The sequence below is a fragment of the Mirounga leonina genome, unplaced genomic scaffold, assembly GCF_011800145.1.
Source record: "Mirounga leonina isolate KUSES-001 unplaced genomic scaffold, KU_Mleo_1.0 Mir_127, whole genome shotgun sequence".
Classification (NCBI taxonomy): domain Eukaryota; kingdom Metazoa; phylum Chordata; class Mammalia; order Carnivora; family Phocidae; genus Mirounga; species Mirounga leonina.
Window position 1 is genome coordinate 65,012,481 of NW_023270316.1, and position 18,621 is coordinate 65,031,101.

The 18,621-nt window shown below is 39.8% G+C and overlaps 1 protein-coding gene across 5 annotated transcripts in view; it reads left to right on the top strand.

The window, feature by feature from the left end:
* The window catches only part of SMAD9 (SMAD family member 9), a 72,279-nt gene extending 66,920 nt beyond the window's left edge, over window positions 1-5,359 (top strand). For all 5 annotated transcript variants that reach the window (XM_035003538.1, XM_035003537.1, XM_035003535.1 and 2 more), the window contains one exon: window positions 4,535-5,359. In XM_035003538.1, coding sequence (XP_034859429.1) covers window positions 4,535-4,678 — 144 coding nt within the window. In that variant the 3' untranslated portion in view covers window positions 4,679-5,359. The remainder of the gene's footprint in view (window positions 1-4,534) is intronic.
* The last annotated feature ends 13,262 nt before the right edge of the window (window positions 5,360-18,621 follow it).

Consider the following 18,621-nt stretch of genomic DNA (forward strand, 5'->3'; position numbering starts at 1 on the left):
TTTGAAGGAAGAACAAGTTAAGGTAGTAATCGGATTTTTTTTTCATGCAGAAGATGAAGTGACAATGATAATTTTAGAGGATTTGATGCCGTTTTTTTTTCATCTCTCAAATTCCTGAGCACTGCTGTCTCTCAATAAATGTTGTTGAATGTATCTGAATTGAATACAACATTGCCCTTACTCTTAGCATACAGGCCAACAGAGGAGATCATATTTATAAATAAGCTACAAAATAGACAGTGGTGGCTCTAAGACAAGCTAGTGTACATTAAGTGCTGTTATAAAGGCATAAACAAATTGGGATAGAAATATTATGTTGTGTATGATTAACTCTGAGTGAGTAGTAGATGTTCTGTTTATGAATATTTATCGAATTTCTCAAGTTAGATCTTACTAACGTTAATGTGAAGGTTTCGGAGAACTGAGGAAGTTAGTGGGAAGGAAAACCAACTGGATTTGCACGCTGAAGTCTTTGGCTGTTCCATCTCTTGCAAAGCACTTGCAAAAAGTTCTGATATTTCAAATCTGAGCTTGTTTATCAAACTCTGGCATTTCCACGATACTATCTGTGCCCAATTTCTATTTTGTGTTGATACATGGACCCAAAGGACTCTGTGATGTTTTCTGCATTGTGTATTTACTTTGCCTCTAATATTGTGAGCCCTTACTCTTGGAGTGAATAAGCGTGAGATTGAGAGTGACAGAAGGAGCAGTACAAGAGAGCCTCAGTAATTATTGTAAACATGGGGTGCAATCCACTTTTAAATCTGCCGCATATCCATCCAAGAAATCAGTATGGCTTGTTCCAGGTTTTTTTCAAAGTAAAATTTATTAATTCTTTAAGATTACCATGAAAAAGAATTGTCCTATTTTTCTATACTCTAATTTTTATTGTATTTATAATTTTAGTAAATATTTTAAAAATAACATCAAGAATATAGTTTCCAGTTAAGAAAATGGCTTTTTGAAACCATTTCTTTCATGATGACAAAGCAAATTTACTGCTAAGCTTTAAAAGCATTTTTATATTGTAAAGCTATTAGCAATTACCTGGAAATCTTTCCAAATGTTCTGATGCTTTGGGGCCAGCAGAGGGCATTAAATTGCCATTAACGAACAACCATCTGACTCACAGTTATTTTTTCCAGGTCCATGTTTTTAAATTAGGATGAAATGCCAGTACGTCAGGGGTAATTATTTCACTCACATAAGCTTGCATAGACAGCTGATTGTCCTAAGATCAGCTCGATCTATTTCATAAAGCTATACAATTCACAGAAAACAATAATACTGCAAATATCACAACAGACAATCAGTTTAAAAGAAATTTAAAAGTTCTCATCATGGGGAAGAAATGTGTAAGTATGTGAGGGGATAGATGTTAACTAAATGTATAGTGGTGATCATCTTGCATATATCCAATCATTACGTGTACACCTAATACTAACACAGTATATATCAATTATAGCTCAACAAAACCAGGGCGGGGGGGAAGAGAGTACATATAAAAATAATGTAAAATATCTCATTAGTAATTTCATATCAATTATGTATTGATAGGATAATATTTTAGATAGATCAAATTGAATAAAACATTATTAAAATTAAAAAAAAAGAAATAGGACTAAAGACTGGTGGCTACCACTGAGATATGATGGACTAGATCATCTTTGAGGCATCTTTTATCTTTGATTTTTACTGATTCCAGGACTCAGTCGGTCAGTCAATAAGATATTATTGAGCGCCTACCATGGACCACACCAGGTGCCATTCTAGGCATTGGGATACATCACTGATTCCTCAAGATCTCTGCCCTCATGGACTCAGTATTCTATAGGCAGAGACAGGCACTAAACAACAGCTATAATAAAGAATGTGAATGGAAAGAGAAACATAGAGCAGGATATGGGGAATTGGAGTGCTGGGGTAGGGGTGGGTTGCAAGTTTTAAAAAGATGGGCATGGTGGGCCTCCGTGGGGACTTGAAGGAGACAGGGGAGTTAAGTCATAAGGGTATGTGGAGGGGAAGCAGTAGACACAGAGGAAGGGCAAACCACACTGCAAGAGCTTACCCCCTGACATTTGTAGGAGCGGGGAGGCCAGGGTGCCGGAGTCAGGAGCATGAGTCAGGGAGCCGGGGGTGGGGCTTGGGGGTGTGAGATCCACCGCAAGGATTTCAGCTTTTACTCTAACAAGATGGGGAGCCCCTGAAAGGATTTGAGCCGAGAATTTCATAATCGAACTTATATTTTTAAAGGATCACTATAGCTGCTATGTGGGTTGTAGATACTGTGCAGGCAAGGATGGAAGCCAGGAGACCAGCTTGGAGGCCATTGCAGTATTCAAATGAGAGCTGAAGTTTGCGCCCACTAGGAGGAGCATTCTCAGAAGGTGTAAGAAGGGGAAGGATTCTGAGTTGCACAGGTGATTCCATGGGGGTGAGGGGGTAAGTGAAAGGAGGAGTTAGAGAGATGAAGTTGCCTCCACCCAGGAGGGAGAAGATGCAGGTGGGTCAGGTGTAGATTGAAGATTAAGACTTCAGTTTTAGTGAGAATAACTCCGTGATGTTTGACACGCATCCACGCGAAGATGCTGAGTAGACAGATGTATGAGTCTGGATTTAGGGAGAGAGGGCTGGGCTGGAGATGTCAATTGGGGAATTTAAGCGTTTGCACAGTGTTATCCATGAGCCTGGATGGAATTGCCAACAGTGTGAGTTTAACAGAGAAGATCAGGGCTTCTAGGACGGAGCCCTAGGAAGCTTCAACCTTAAAAGATAGGGGAAAAGAGAAAGAACCAGAAAAGAAAACTGAGAAAGAGTAACCAATGTAGTAGTAAAACTAAGTAAAAGTAAGGCGCTCTTTAAACCAAAAGAAGAAAGTATGTTGAGGAGATCACGTACTGCCCAAGGAACAGGAAGACTGAGAGCTGATCATTAATTTTAGCATGTAGAGGTCCTTTTTGATCTTAGCAGGAATAGTTTCATTGAAGGCTGGGGTTTAAATGCTGATCAGAATGGAATTAAGAGAGAATGGAAGGAGAGGAATTGTCCATACAGCCAGTACGGACAACTCGTTTGAGGGTTTTTGCTAGAAAGGGGGTCAAAAATTTGGGCAGTAAGTGGTGGGAGTGTTAGGGCCAAGAGAAGTGTTTTGAAGATGGGAGATATTTCAGCATGTTCCTATGTTGATGGGAATGATCCAGCAGAAAACAAAATATTGCAGGAGACAATGGGGAGATTTGCTGGAATGATGTCCTTGGGAAGGCAGTGGAGCCTTATGCACAACTGGATGGACCGGCTTATTTGGAAGATGGATAATCTGTGGTGAGAAGTAGAAAGGCTGAGTATGTTGGCGCAGGTGCTGTGGAAACTCTTCTGATTGCTTCATGTCTCGTTAAAATAAGATGAAAATTGAGAGGAAGGCAAACCATAAGTGATGCTGAACTCTGAAGAAACAAACTGCTGAGGGTTGCTGGAGGGGAGGTGGGTGGGGGATGAGGTAACTGGGTGGTGGGCATTAAGGAGGGCACTTGATGTAATGAGCACTGGGTGTTATATGCAACTGATGATGAATCACTAAATTTTAGTGATGAATCACTAAATTTGAAACTAATAATACAGTATATGTTAACTAAATTGAATTTAAATAAATATTTTTTTTTAAAAAAGGTTATCATTCACAAACAGACTGGGGAGTAGGTGTTAGACGTTTTAGGGAACAGAAGCAGGAGTGAGCAGTCATTTGGCGTGTGGGGGGAGTGGGAGAGCACAGGGACTGGGGGAGTGTCATTCATTGCAGGTGGCATCAGAGATACACTTGAGGCTTGTGGTCACGAATGTAAAGTGTGACCAGGCAGCATGGTTGTGTTGAAATCCAATTTTTTAAGAACTACAGATAATCACTGTTCCCAATAACAGTGATGTGTTATGTCTCTTCATTTTTAAAATTACTTGTCACTGATGTATAACATACAGAGAAAAAAGATAGACCAATTTATTTTTTTATTTATTTTTACTGTCTCTCCCACGAATGGTAATAAATTAGAAATTGCCAAAAGTGAGCCAAAAAGAGAGAGAGGAGAAACACGCTTTGTTAGCCAACCCTGAATAATCAAGAGCGCCCTCACTTCTGTCTTTACACCTTTCACATCCACTCACTGGTCTGTAGTGAGCATCTGTTTTGTGCAAAACACTGTCTTCAGCAGGAAGGGATTGAACGTAAAGTCAGGCTCCTTCCCTTGTGGAAGAGAAAATGATTTGCCAGTGTTTCCAACGTGCCTAGAGACCAGACCTCTCTAGGTCCGTGTATTGAGCTGTGAGCTCAGAGGGAATCCTTTGATTTGGACTCATCTTCGGGTGTCTGGGTGATGCAAAAATGGTCCTGTACTTACAGGAAGGTGGAGCGCACGCTCTCCCGGCTCTCAGGAGCTGCTCTGGGGTGTGGGCTCTGTGTGCACCCACACCTGTCTCGCACGTCTAGAGGCTGACCTGGAAGTCTGGCCCCATCACTCTTGGCTCTGTTCTTGCTTTCCAGGGTTGGGGAGCTGAGTATCATCGCCAGGATGTCACAAGCACCCCCTGCTGGATTGAGATTCATCTTCATGGACCACTGCAGTGGTTGGACAAGGTTCTGACTCAGATGGGCTCTCCACATAACCCGATTTCTTCAGTGTCTTAACAGCCAGTCATGTCTTAAGCTACATTTCTATAGAATAGATGCTATTGCAGGCAGTGGCTTATATAGCATTTCAGATCTGCAATTAACTGAAGTTTCTAAGTACATAATGTAAATACATATAATATATACTATTCGTATTTTTTATCACCGGTTGTTTTGTGCTAGAATTTCTAGTTAACCTGATGCCAGTACAACATGATTAGAAAAGCAGTTTTTTCGTGCCTATGCTATAAGAAGAAGCGGCTTCTTTTGTGGGGGGAAATAAATGAAAGGCAATTGCGTCAATAGAATTTGAAAAATGTTGGCAGGAAAAAGAGGCAGCATTAGTCAGCCGTGTCATTAAAGGCATCTGTGTGGCCTACCAGAAAAATGTCAAAACTGTTTATATCTTACAAATCAGGGTACTAGCAGCACTAGAGAAAGTGACACTTTCAGACAAAAGAAAGCAGTCAAACCTGTAACATTCAAACAATCTCACTTTTAGTGCTATTGGCAAGAAGAAGAAGAAAAAAAAAGCTTGTAAAATTAATTATGTAAGATAAGTCACGTAAATTATTTTATTTCCCAAGTTGAAATACCTATAACTGGACTGTTGTGCTGATATTAATGGTACATTTGAAACAGATTTAAACTGTGATTGGAAAAGAGACTGTGAAGCTGGGAGTCATGTTGCCTCATGATCTACCACTGTAAAAATAAAAATAATGAGTCCAATACATGGGAAGATTCATATGAAAATAGCATGAAATGAGCTGTATCCCCAAATTGCAAAATAAAACCAGAACTGAGTCCGAGAATCACCCAGGGAGACCTCCACATCGGAAATCGGGCCCCTGTTTTCCTGGTTATTCCAGTCAAGCAATCTGGCTGATGTCCGAGTCTGCATAGTGAGCTAAAGGACCATGTGTGTAAATCCTAGGTGGAGAAAAAGCAGTAAAGTAAGAGGGTTGGACAAAAGCATCGTATGTTTAATCACACCTTCTCACATTCCCACTGGAAGACTTCGTGGCGAGGGCATTCCTTTTGCCTTATTTCCCCTACATGTTGGCACATACTATTTACAGATGACTAAAACAGTGGTGAAGCCTTTGGGAAAATCTGGACACATTGCTGGGGTCAAATTTATGAGTTATATAACTTAGTGTCTCGATCTGCTGGTCACAGCTGGTAGCCTCTTATAAAGCTGAAGCGTCATACCTGGAAATAACTTCCCAAATAAAATAATAATTTCGTAACCCCTATAATTTCTGGGGAGCAGTGGTACTGAAGAGTGGGACATTTAAAATATATATGTACGGTATTAAAAACCTGTTCTTATTTACTCTTGGATGATAAAGAGAGGAGAGGATAATTCCCCACATTTCTAGGTACTTTCATATATAAGTATGTGTGTGTGTGTGTATATATATATATATATATATATATATATATATATATATATATATAGTTCTCACCCACTGAACACTGCAATGCTTCGAAAAATATTTCACACCCTCTTAAAAATGTATAATTTAAGAAGGTAATTATGCTTGTAACAGACGGTACTTCGGTAATCCAAGAGGTTTCTTCATTTATGCATTCTATCTCAACTCTTTTTAGCATTAGAGCACACAATAGTTGCTTCTCATTAAATTGTATTCAAGGTAGACATGATCCTGTGAAAAAGATATATACGAGTGAGCTCCTACTGTCACCTCCTGTAAGGACTAGTGTTACCTAATAGAAACTTTCATATATGCAATAGAAAGTAGTACATTCTACGTTAAAACTAGGTGGTCCATTTAGTGTTTAGAAAACCCCGTAGTTCATTGGTTCCACTATGTATTGTGCCCCTATACAGGCCGGATACAGTGTTAGGTACTGTGGACTCAAATGTAAACCAGAGACAGCCCCAGACTCTGGAGCTGAGAGTCTTGTTAGGAAACCTGTGTAGACATCTTCATGTTTCAGAACTTTTAAAACAAAACAAAACTTAACGATCTTTCTTCCGCTCGAAAAAATGTAACTGATTTCTTAATTATCTCTATTTTGAAACTTATTTCCCTTCTCTTCTGAGCAATCAGGTAAGAGATGAAGTCTTCCTTGGAGAAATTCTACTTTTCTTCAGTGCCCCAAAGTTGTTTGTTTTCTCCCCTTACTTCCCTATTTTCCAGTTTTTTTCCCATTTCCTCTTTTCTTGGAAAAGGCATTAATACGGTGAGTCTTCCTCACATGAGTACAGCTCTGTGAGAGCATAAGTACACATGGTTTTTGCTCCGGAGACCTAACATAGCTTTCTTGATCTCTTCACAAATGCTCAAACTCATCCTCTGATAACCTTATACCTTTACAGAATTAATCATAACTGGTCACTTATAAATTACATTAAAAAAAAAATAACAAACCTGGATGTTCATGCAGGTTTGGTAAAACCAGGACAAAATATTCCAGTGAGCCTGTGTTAATCCTTTGAAAAACAAATGATTAAAGTGGTACATTTGCATCATCACCGGTCCTCTCTCACCAAAAGTCCGAATTAGGATACGAGTGAAATTCAGAAAAGTTAACCCTCCGGTCACTGTAACTAGTCACGTTCTCATCAGGCTTTTAACATTTTTGCTGGCAGGAATTGTCCAAAGTTGTAATGTAGCATTTTCTTTCAGACTTCCACGTTTGCTCATGTAGCATTCATTCCTTTAGATGGACAATCCCCCCAAAATGTAATAGCATTCCTTTATAGGATAACTAGCAAAGTGGACATGCTAAGCCATTTAAAGGCACCAACAATGCCAAACATTTTTAAGGTTGCCATGGACAAGGGTCGTGCAATACAGAACAACATTTTGGCCTGCTCTGAAGACCCAGAACATTTGTTGTGTTGTTCAAGCCTGTTTTCTGTTCTTTTTCTGTTTAAAAATTGAGATGTGAGAAGTTTGCTTTAGTTAGATGATATTTTACTACCTGCCAGTGCTTTGGAACTATAAAGATGTCACTTTTCAACACATTTACCTTATTTTTTTTTTTTTTTACATCCAGTATAAATCAGGAAAAGTTGAACAACAACATAGCACTAGCACTTAGAATCCCCTTTTCATTGTCTTCTAAGGGATTAGAAGCAACAACAAAAGCATTTTCTAAATATCACCTGCTAGACTTTAAGCACCTGCTTAACTTTGAATGTGTCCTGAATATTTGGTATGTATATTCAACAACTAAAGCAAACTATAATGTGCATTCCAAATTTGTCTTCCCCTGTTATGATTTAGCAGTTGAACTGTATGACAAGACTAGGGGATCCTGACATATGTTCAAATTAATGTAACACAAACCAACAAGAAAAGAAACCATTTCTATTTAAGTAATGCTTTTGATGATCATATCTAGGCTTCAATTATCCTTCAAATGCACACTTATACTGTTATGTGATTGTTTATAATAAACAATACTGTACCTATATGGTTCTGGCTCATTTTTCCCTACAAACATCATAGAAAGGTCACTGTATATGGGTCTTTAAAGTGATTTAAACCATCTTATTTTGAAAATGAGATGCTTTTAAAATCCAACATGCTATACAGAAATTAGGTAATGGTTTTGAATTAAACATCTTGGTATCCCTGGCATTAAGTATAGAATCTTGGAGATATTTTGTGGTAATTTTAGAGAGGATATGCATAGAAGCTTTTTTTCTGGATAGTGGTAAATATTAGGTGATATTGCGACATATAAGAAGGAACAATTTTATTATTGTAAACATCTGTTCATTGTACATATATATTAAGTATCAGGAAAAGTGCTAAAGATGACTAGTGAGGAAAAAGTAAGATAAAATCCAGGAGGAAGTTCTCAGTTCCCTCCATTTCCTTTTAGTCTTAAAATGGAGGGGGAAAATATGTAAATATTTCAGGAAAGCTTAGCCTTCTCATTAACTTGATCAAGGTTTTCCTTTTTAATTTTTTTAAGAAATGCTCCCTTTATTCAAAAGAGGTATTTGTCGACTGCCAAACTATAAACAAGCGAAAGGCTATTCTGGTTCAGTTGTAGGTGGCGATTGTGAGACCTCCCGTTCAAGCTGTGAGTTTATGGAGAACAGTGATTATGTCTTGTCTGCTTTTGCATCTTCATGGTTCCCGATCCTGTTCCTGCCTCTGATATTTGGTATTGGCATTTCAAACACTCACTAGTACAGATTTTTTTAATATAGCATGCCATAGACATACAAGAGAGTCTTTAAACAGTAACCTATTTTAGAGAAGAGATATTTTCATCCTAGAAACCTGTGCATATTCATTTATCAGATTGTTCTTACACATCAGCCACTGTAGATAATAGAGCAGGCACTGAAGATGAAATGGCAAATAACACCGTTTCTGCCTTTAAAGGGATTTGCAGGTTTGTGGAGGAAGATGAATGAGTACGCCAGTCAAGGGCAGTGCATCATTGGTTGTGGCAGGTTGCGCTCCATCAGGCCGTAAGGGGCTACCTGGGAAGGCTTCTGGGCCAATCCCGCTTGTCTTCCTTCCCATCAGTTCCCTGAGCAAGTCACCCAAGACCTTCCTGAGCCAGGCTGGGTGCCTACTCTCTGTGCTGCCATCATACTTGTGCTCCTCAGTGGTCAGATATTAATTCCTGCACCGCACTGTTTACTTGTCCAACTGTCTGCCAGACTGGGAGCTCTTTAAGGGACAGGATTGTATCTATTCATGTTCATCGTTTTCCGGCTATTGTTTAGAAAGGCATTTGGGGTTCGTATTGTAAAAGCAGAAATGATATTTGTTTCCAATTCCCCTTTTTAAAAAATCAGCGTATATTTCATTTCTCTCTTTTTTTTTAAAGATTTTATTTATTGGAGAGACAGAGCAAGCACAAGCAGGGGGAAGAGGCAGAGGAAGAAGCAGGACTCCCGCTGAGCAGGGAGCCTGACCTGGGGCTTGATCCCAGGACCCCGGGACCATAATCTGAGCCACCCAGGCGCCCCTCATTTCTCCTCTTTGAAATAAAATAATTGCAAGCCTCCAATTGCATGCTGTAGCTGGTGGGGTTAGAGAAACCTGCTTATGATTTGGTTTGGGAATAGGTTCTCAACTGCACTGCTGTAGCAAAGAAAGGTAGCTTTGACGGTTAAACAGTTACAGTTGTGTTTATGCCAAGCGCTTATTTTCAAAATGTAGATTTCGGTAAAGATTAGGAGGAAGCCTGAGGAATTCTGATGTGGCTCTAGCATTGCGGTGCCAAAGCAGCTGTAAACAGTGTGCAAACAGTGAGCAGGGCCGGGCGCCAGTAAAATGTTATGGACACCGAAATTTGAATCTCACTATTTTTCACATGTCATGAAATGTTTTCCTTTAGATTTTCTTCCACCATTTAAAAATGTAAAAACTATTCTTAGCCTGCGGCAGAACAGAAACAGGCTGTGCTTCAGATTTGGCCCGGGGCAGGGTGTCATAGTTTGCCCAGTCTTGCTTGGAGGACTGAGAGGCCACCCTGAGTTTCCAACCCCAGCTGTGCTCCCCTCTGTAAGCCGCCTCATGAGACACCCCAAGCCCGACCAGCAGAACCCTCAGCTGAGCTTAGCCAGCCCACAGCGTGTGGGCAACAACAACAACAAAAAGGTGCCTATTTTAAGCCACCATGCTTTGAGGTGGTGTGTGTGGTGTGTTGGATAACGGAAACGGTGCTCCTCACCGTCGTTCTTATGTTTGGAATGTTGATGAGACCTTGTCTTTGATTCATCAGGAGGCCTCAGGTGAGAGTTGCTTCTTCTCACAAAGTGCAGCCATGCCTATTTGGGAGCACCTCCCGTGTATTATTGTATGGTTGCTCCTCTGGTTCTGATCAGTATCCTGGCTCGAGATGATTTGCCAGTACATCAGCTATGTAGGAGATGTTCAGAATACTTGCATCTCTCTCCTAGACTACGTGGGAAGGCTTGCTGTTTTGGTTGCTCGAAATAGATCAATCCCTGCTTCTAATTATTAATAGCAGAGGTGAGCTATTCCATTTCCCAGCGAGGGTACAGTGTAGACAGGAAGGCAGCACTGGCTTCTGAGGACCCTGCTGTCCCTTTGCTGATGTGTTGGTGACCCCAGCATCTGACCTTCCACTTGCATCTAGTAGAGTTCAGGGCCAGGTGCTTGTTGGTCAGAAAGCACCCAGCCTTCCTCTCCAAAGTGAGCACCTAAGAGTTGCTCCCTGAGTCTCAGTTTTAAGTTCTCGTACTGGTTTAGGATAGGCAATGCCCATCCTGGGCAGGGGCTGTAGTCATTTTCCAATTGCAGACAAAGCGGAAAGTGTTCGAGAAATAAGATATTGGATGGACTTTGTGCCCTATTTACAGGCAGCAAATGTCTGGGACTAGTGAGTATAGGACAGTTTCAACTGTTGCTGTTCACTGGTGTGAAGGAGAAATAGAAAGACACGGGAAACAGGAACATATCGTTTCAATGTAAGGAAGAGAAAAGGGTACCTCAATATGAGAGGAATGCTTGGCTTTTTCTCACTTTCCTGGACACACGGGTCCACTCACTAGCACAAAAGGCAGGGTGTTCATGCCATGAAGTCTATTTTATTTTATTTTTTAAAGATTTTATTTATTTGAGAGCGAGCACATGAGGGGGGAGGGTCAGAGGGAGAAGCAGACTGCCTGCTGAGCAGGGAGCCCGATGTGGGACTCGATCCTGGGACTCCAGGATCATGACCTGAGCCGAAGGCAGACGCTTAACCGACTGAGCCACCCAGGCACCCCTTATTTTATTTTAAAAAAAAAATTATTTAGAGAGCGGGAGTGCGAGCAGGGGGAAGAACAGAGGGAGAGGGAGAAGGAGGGGGAAGAATCTCAAGCCGACTCCATGCTGAGTGCAGAGCCCGACACCGGCTGGATCTCATGACCCTGAGATCATGATCTGAACTGAAACCAAGAGTAGGTCACTTAACTGACTGAGCCACCCAGGCACCCCCCATGAAGTCTCTTTTAGAAAGAAAAGGCCAGCTTTGTAAGTATAATAGGAGCCTGAAAAAAACGGTCTCTGAGCACTACCCTGCTAAAAACAAACCTGAGTTTTCATAGTAGCAGACAACTTTTGATGATCTTAGAAAAATACTGATTTCTGTAAGACTCCGATTCCCTCACTTTCTGAAGGAAATGATGTTGTTCCAGTTACAATCCCCCCACAGATTATTCTAATCAACATGATGGGGAAGTTCAGGTATGTACGTGTATTTTTATATAATTATAATAAGTAGTAATACCTTTTTGTGCAAATGCTTAATATTAATATAATACTATTAATATATCCTGTTTGTTACTAGATCTTCAAAGGCACCTGGTATAAAATCTTACTAGTGCTGGCTGTGGTCTCCAATTTGAGGACAGTAAATGATACAAGGTGCAGTTATAAGAGAGGAAAACAAAATCTCACTAGTCATAACTTCTCTTCTGGTTGTTTCTCACATCTTAAGAAAGACACAGGGAGCAACTCTCAGGTGCTCACTTTGGAGAGGAAGGCTGGGTGCTTTCTGACCAACAAGCACACATCTTACGTGTTTCTATATCACTTCCCTCTTCATAGCTTTAGAGGGAAGATTTGTTTATTTTGCTGCAGTATACAATAACAAAAAACCATTAATCTCTAATGCTTTAGAATAATACAAATGATTATTTGGAGGGTAAGTAATAAATGTTAGGATAATACAGGAAAGTAGTCCGTGTCCTGAGAAGGAGATGAGATTAACTCATCTAATTATTAAACAGTTCAAATATCTTCACTAAGATAGTTTTAAAAACATGTTAACTTTAAAACTCAATAAAAGCAGCATTTTAATCAGATCTTTTTCTATAGTGGGGCAGTTCAGCCCATTTTAAAATAAATCACTATCTTTTTTTTTTTTAATAAATTGCTATCAAAACAGGTGAATGTATGTGTCATTCAACAGCATCTGTTGTCATGATTATAATATTCATTTTCATAGCTAAAGAAAATGAGCTGAAGGAGTCACAATGATAAAAGAATACTAAATTTTCCATGTCAAATACACAAAAGAAATTAGGACAGTTTGACAATACCTGTACTAATTATGTTTTCTAATTCTAGAAAAAGAAACAGGAAATTATAAAGCAACAATCATTTGAAAGATCCCAAATTGGATCTTTTAAACCAACCCTGGAAACCCAAAAGCCACAAAATAAATATCAGATATGTTAAAATATATAAAAACTAAAACCTTGTATGGCAAAATACCACAAAAGAGGTAAGTAGGCAAATTTTAGATTTGGGAAGCATTGGGTTTCCTGCTCAGCAAAGAGTGTGCTTCTTTCTTTCCCTCTGCTCCTCCCCGCCCCCAACTCGTGCACACACTCTCTCTCTCTCTCTCTCAAAAAAAAAATCTTTTGAAAAAATTACAGGGTTAATTTTTTCAAAAGATTTTATTTGTTTGACAGAGGGAGACACAGCGAGAGAGGGAACACAAACAGGGGGAGTGGGAGAGGGAGAAGCAGGCTCCCCACCGAGCAGGGAGCCCAATGCGGGTCTCAATTCCAGGACCCTGGGATCATGACCTGAGCCGAAGGCAGACGCTTAATGGCTGAGCCACCCAGGCGCCCCAGACAGGGTTAATTTTTATAATATTCACCAGACTTTTGCATACTGAGTAGAAAAAGGAGGCCTAAATATATGACTAGTTGATTCACAGAAGAACAAATCTAAATAATGAACAAGCATGTATGAAGAGGTACTCAAACTTTCCACTATTGAGAGAAATGTTAATAAATGTAACAATTAGCAGTACATATCTATCAAGGAAGAGTTAACAAAGAACAGTAATTCCTGCTGGCAAAGATAGGAGGGAAAGAAATTCTCCCTTGTTGCTAGTAGACATTTGCAGTGCTAGAGCCTTTTTGGGGGGAAAGACATATATCTAAAGAAAACACCTATCTATATATTTCCCTCCACCCAACAATTACAAGAATCTATTCCAAGGCCATTGAACCACCAGTACCTACCAGTACATAAGGATACACTACAGGGAGGCGGCATTGTTCATAGTGGCAGAAAACTGGACACCAAGTGAATGCCATCAACAGTGGAATGATTGAATGTGATGACACATTCCTATCATGAGATGCTCTAGAGCCATCTAAAGGAATGAATCAGAGCTAGAGAAGTGACTTGGGGGGACTTCTATCTACACAGTACTGGAGCACAAAAAAGTAATATGCTGACGTGTAAATATGCCCACATTTTTATGTAACTGACAGCTGCTATATGTGTGCCTATGTGTGTTTAAGATTTGCAAAACAGAAAAAAATAAGGAAGAATACATGCTAGGTTGTTGACATACTGGAAGGTGGGCAGTACGTGGAAGACTGAGGGTGGGAAGCCAAAAAATGAAACAAAAGGGAGAACCTAAACCAGAAATCCTCAGTATACACAATATGATGACATTGATGTATTTATATAAAATTATATGTGTGCGTAGAGAAACTTGAAAAAATTAGCATATATTGAAGTGCCTACCGTGTTTGAAACTAGGCACTTAGAAGTGTTAGCTCCTACTTTAGCAACAATATTCTACTGTGGGCAGAGCATCATTTTTGGAGACAAAATTTAATTCAAGTCTTGGCTCTGCATCCAACAGACCTGTTTTACAAGTCACTTCTCTGAGTTTCTTTCCTCATCCAAAAACAGGGACAATACTTACCATGTTTTGAGGTTCAAATGAATTAGCATATGGAAGTACTTTCTAAAGTAGTATAATTAAGGTGTAAATAATATTTGTCTTTTTTTAACATGTTCCAAAACTCAAGGGTTAGTGTACAAAGGCTTTATTTATTTATGATAGTGCATCTACTGTCAAATGTGAAGTCCATATTAAAACTGCACTGGCCTCTGGACGAACCATGAGAGATGATGGACTCTGAAAAACAAACTGAGGGTTCTAGAGGGGAGGGGGGTGGGAGGATGGGTTAGCCTGGTGGTGGGTATTGAGGAGGGCACATTCTACATGGAGCACTGGGTGTTATGCACAAACAATGAATCGTGGAACACTTCATCTAGAACTAATGATGTAATGTATGGGGATTAACATAAGAATAAAAAAAAAAAGACTAGTAAAAAAAAAAACTGCACTGGCCTCACCATGATTACATACATACACGGCTCACACGACTTACAACAGTGTGCAGTAAGTAACTTAGAGTCAGAAGTCCTGGATTTGAATACAGCTAATTGTGCAATCTTGAGCAAGTGACAACCTCTGCAAGCTTGCTTCCGCATCTACAAAATAACTGTTGTGCATACACTGTGGGATTGTCGGAAGAGTAAGTAGCTGGAATTGTTTTTGAAAATTATAAAATGCTAGAAAGTCATAAAATGCTAGAAAATCATAAAATGCTAGAAAATCATTGTCATGCTGTCTTTAGATTATAATGTATTTCTTTATGCACCTCCTGGAGGGAAGTTTACATTTGGGCCTCAGAATGGATGGTAGGAAACTACAGGGGGAAACTGCACTACAAATAAGTGCTAAATATATGGAAATGAAGATTTATTAGTAAAAACATTTCTTCCTGTAAACTGAAATAGAAAGCAAAGGAAAAAGCATAAACAGAGTACTCTTCTTAATTTGTAATAAGATTTCAGTTTGCAATAAAAACATTTTCGAAAAAGTTATCCATGCACTGGTAAAAATTCAGGCAGTACAAAAGATTATTTTGATAAACGATGGTCTCCTAACCACTGAACTCCCCCATTCTGCTACTCTATATCATCAGTGCCCCAATTTTGCCTTATGGAAGCAACTCCCAGTTTTGTATACAAGCTTGTATGTGTGTATAAATATATTTTTATATATAATTTCTGGTAAGATTGTTAGAACCTTTCACATTTGCCTATTCATAATTAAGTCTGACTATAGACCACTTAAAATTTTTGGCCAATATTGCCTTTGACTATTCTTTTGAGGGCCATCTGGTTGGTCATCTTCTTTTTCTCCACAGTAGTTTGGATTAACTACTTCTGAAGCAAAAGATCTATTTTTTAGTTTTCTTTCTTTTGTTATCACTTTTTAGCAAGTTTTTGCAATACTCTAGAGCTGATGAGCTGATGAGCTGAAGTAAATCACTGGGTTTCTCCCTGAAGTGAGCCCTCCTGGAGTGATGTTTCTGTCATTAAATCCTGCAGGCTTGTTTACCCACCCTTCTGAATCACACTCAAGTAGAAGCCTGGGAATGGTCTTACAAGATTTCAAAGAGCTTGATTTACTGAAACATATGTTATTACGGAGTGTTAATAACATTGGGGCCATCGTTAACCCATTGTGATGAGTACTGCTAGTGTCCTAGCTTAAATATCTCATGCTCCCTCATTCTTCTGACACTTGACTGGCAGTCTCATAGAAAACCCCATTCCTTGTTGGCCTCGTTTCTCCTCTGCTCAGCCTGAACTCTGTTACTGAAAGTACTCTCTCAAAAGCATCCTAATCTCGTCCTCTTCTTCCACTAAATGAACCTGAGATCAAACCTGCAATACATCTTTCCTACTACAATGGCTGGTTGAGCCCCACAAAATAGTGTCACGTAACTGCAGAATGCAGAATTATAGAGTCCTGGCTTCCAGTATGCCAAATCTTTAATGCCATTCGGCAGTATTATTTAGGCTATAGTTTCACCTGCAGTATTATTTAGGCTATAGTTTGGCTGCATGTAACGAAGACATCGTAATAATCAGGGCAGACATAGGATATTCCATTTCCCTTGCAGGTAATCAGTTTCTGGCTAGGATGGTAGCTCTGCTCCTTGAGGCCTTCCAAGGACACAGGTTCCTTCTCTCTTGTTCCCTCATCCTCAGTGAATTACCCACATTTGGCCTACAGGTGATCTGCTGCTTGGTCCACATTCTAAGGAGCTAGATAGAGGGAGGGGGAAAGTGGGCTGCCTGCTTTCTTTTAGAGGGCACTAGCTGGAAGTTGCACACATCATTTCTGCTTCTACCCTACTGGCCATTAACTTACTCACGAGGTCTCACTGAGCTGCAAGGGCAGCCAACAAATAGTCTCAAAAAAAAAAAAAAATTGACATACAAAATATTGAAAAATGTAAAAATCACATGTATATGATGTATAAAATGTTTAGTTTGCTGAACTTTCATTAACAGAATACACATGCATACCCGGCATATAGGACAAGAAGAGTAATACCAAAACCCCAGAAGCATCCTCATGTCTCCTCCTGGACTCTGCCCCCTCCCAAGGCTAACCACGTCCGAATTCTAACAGCAAGCTTCACCTGCATTTGTACTTTGTATAAATGGAATCATCCACACATTGTGTCTGGATTCTTTGGCATGGTATTATATGAGAATCAGCTACGTTGTTGTGTGGCTATGTTCCCAACACAAAATTCTATTACTATGAAAGAAGGGAAAAACAGATTATCAGGGGATTATTGACAGGCTACTAGCTATTAGCCATCTCACTGACTTCATTTATCTTCCTAACTTCTCCCCGTTTCCTAAAGCTTTTTATCAACTCTTCCACTCCCCCTTGGCAGTTGACTTCTGACTTTGTTGGAAAATGTGAATTCCTTTATGCTGTTATTACTACGAATATACCACATCTATATTTATTATATCTCCTTTCCTCTAGCCTCAAACAAACTGGCCCAGCATTACTTCTGCCATATTCTGTTAAAGCAGTCACAGGGCCTGCCCAGATTCAAGGGGGTAGAAAAATAAAATCCCGTTCTTAATGGGCCACATCACATAAGAGCATGTGGAGTGGGAGACCCTGTAGTAGCCATCTTTGGAAAGTACAGTCTAGCACACCTAGCTTGAAAGCATTTGTACAGCTACTAAAAACTATAGTAACCATATCCAGAACTGTGAGATAATAAAAAATTAATAAACCACTAAATTTTGGGGGTCACTTGTTAAGCAGCCATAATTATATAGCTAGGTGTATCAGTTACCCGCTCTCAAGAATGCTGCATAACAAATGACCCCAAAACACTGTGGCTTACTATCATAAACAGTTATTATTGCTCACAAGTCTACAGGTCAGCTGGCTCATTCTGCAAATCTGGGCTAGGTTTGGTTGATTTGGGCTGGGGTCAAATGCATCTGCAGTCAGCTAGCAGGGTGGCTGGGGGAGAGCTAGTCTAGCATGGCCTCACTCACACGTCTGGCTGTTCACCACGGCAGCTGAGTAGGGTTCTAAAAGATCAAGTGGAAGTGTTCAAAATCTTCGGAAATCTACTCAAAGCTGGCATATATTATTTCTTCTGCATTCTATTGGCTAACACAAGTCCCAAGGCCAGTCCTTCAGATTTAAGGGGTAGGTGAATAAAGTCAACTTCCTGGTGGGAGAAGCAGAAAAGTCATATTGTACAAGTCTGGAGTACATGAAGGGATAAACAAGTGGGGATACACTGCAATAAATCTACCCAAAATAAGTAAAAACTGTACTGTTTTAATGAGCTGTCTGTAAGCATAAACTGAGATATTTATATTTACAATTCAATCCCTCTTATTTTAATTCAGCACTCCCTGGCTTATTACTTTCCCTCTTTTCCTATCCCTCCTATTACATTTGAAAGATAATCTGATTTTTTTCTTTTTTCTTTTTTTTAAAGATTTTATTTATTTATTTGCCAGAGAGAGGGAGTGAGAGAGAGCCCAAGCAGGGGGAGCCACAGGCAGGAGATGCAGACTCCCCACTGAGCAGCGAGCCTAATGTGGGCTCGATCCCAGGACCCTGAGATCATGACTTGAGCTGAAGGCAGATGCTTAACTGACTGAGCCACCCCAGCGCCCCTGATTTTTTTTTTACTATAAAAATTAACTTATACTGTAGGGATTCGATAAAGCTCCAACACCATGAGTAAGAGAACTAATAGTTAATAACAAGTGTAAATGAATTCCTTTGCATACAGAATGAAAAAACTAAAGAACAGAATAAGTGAATCAGACAAC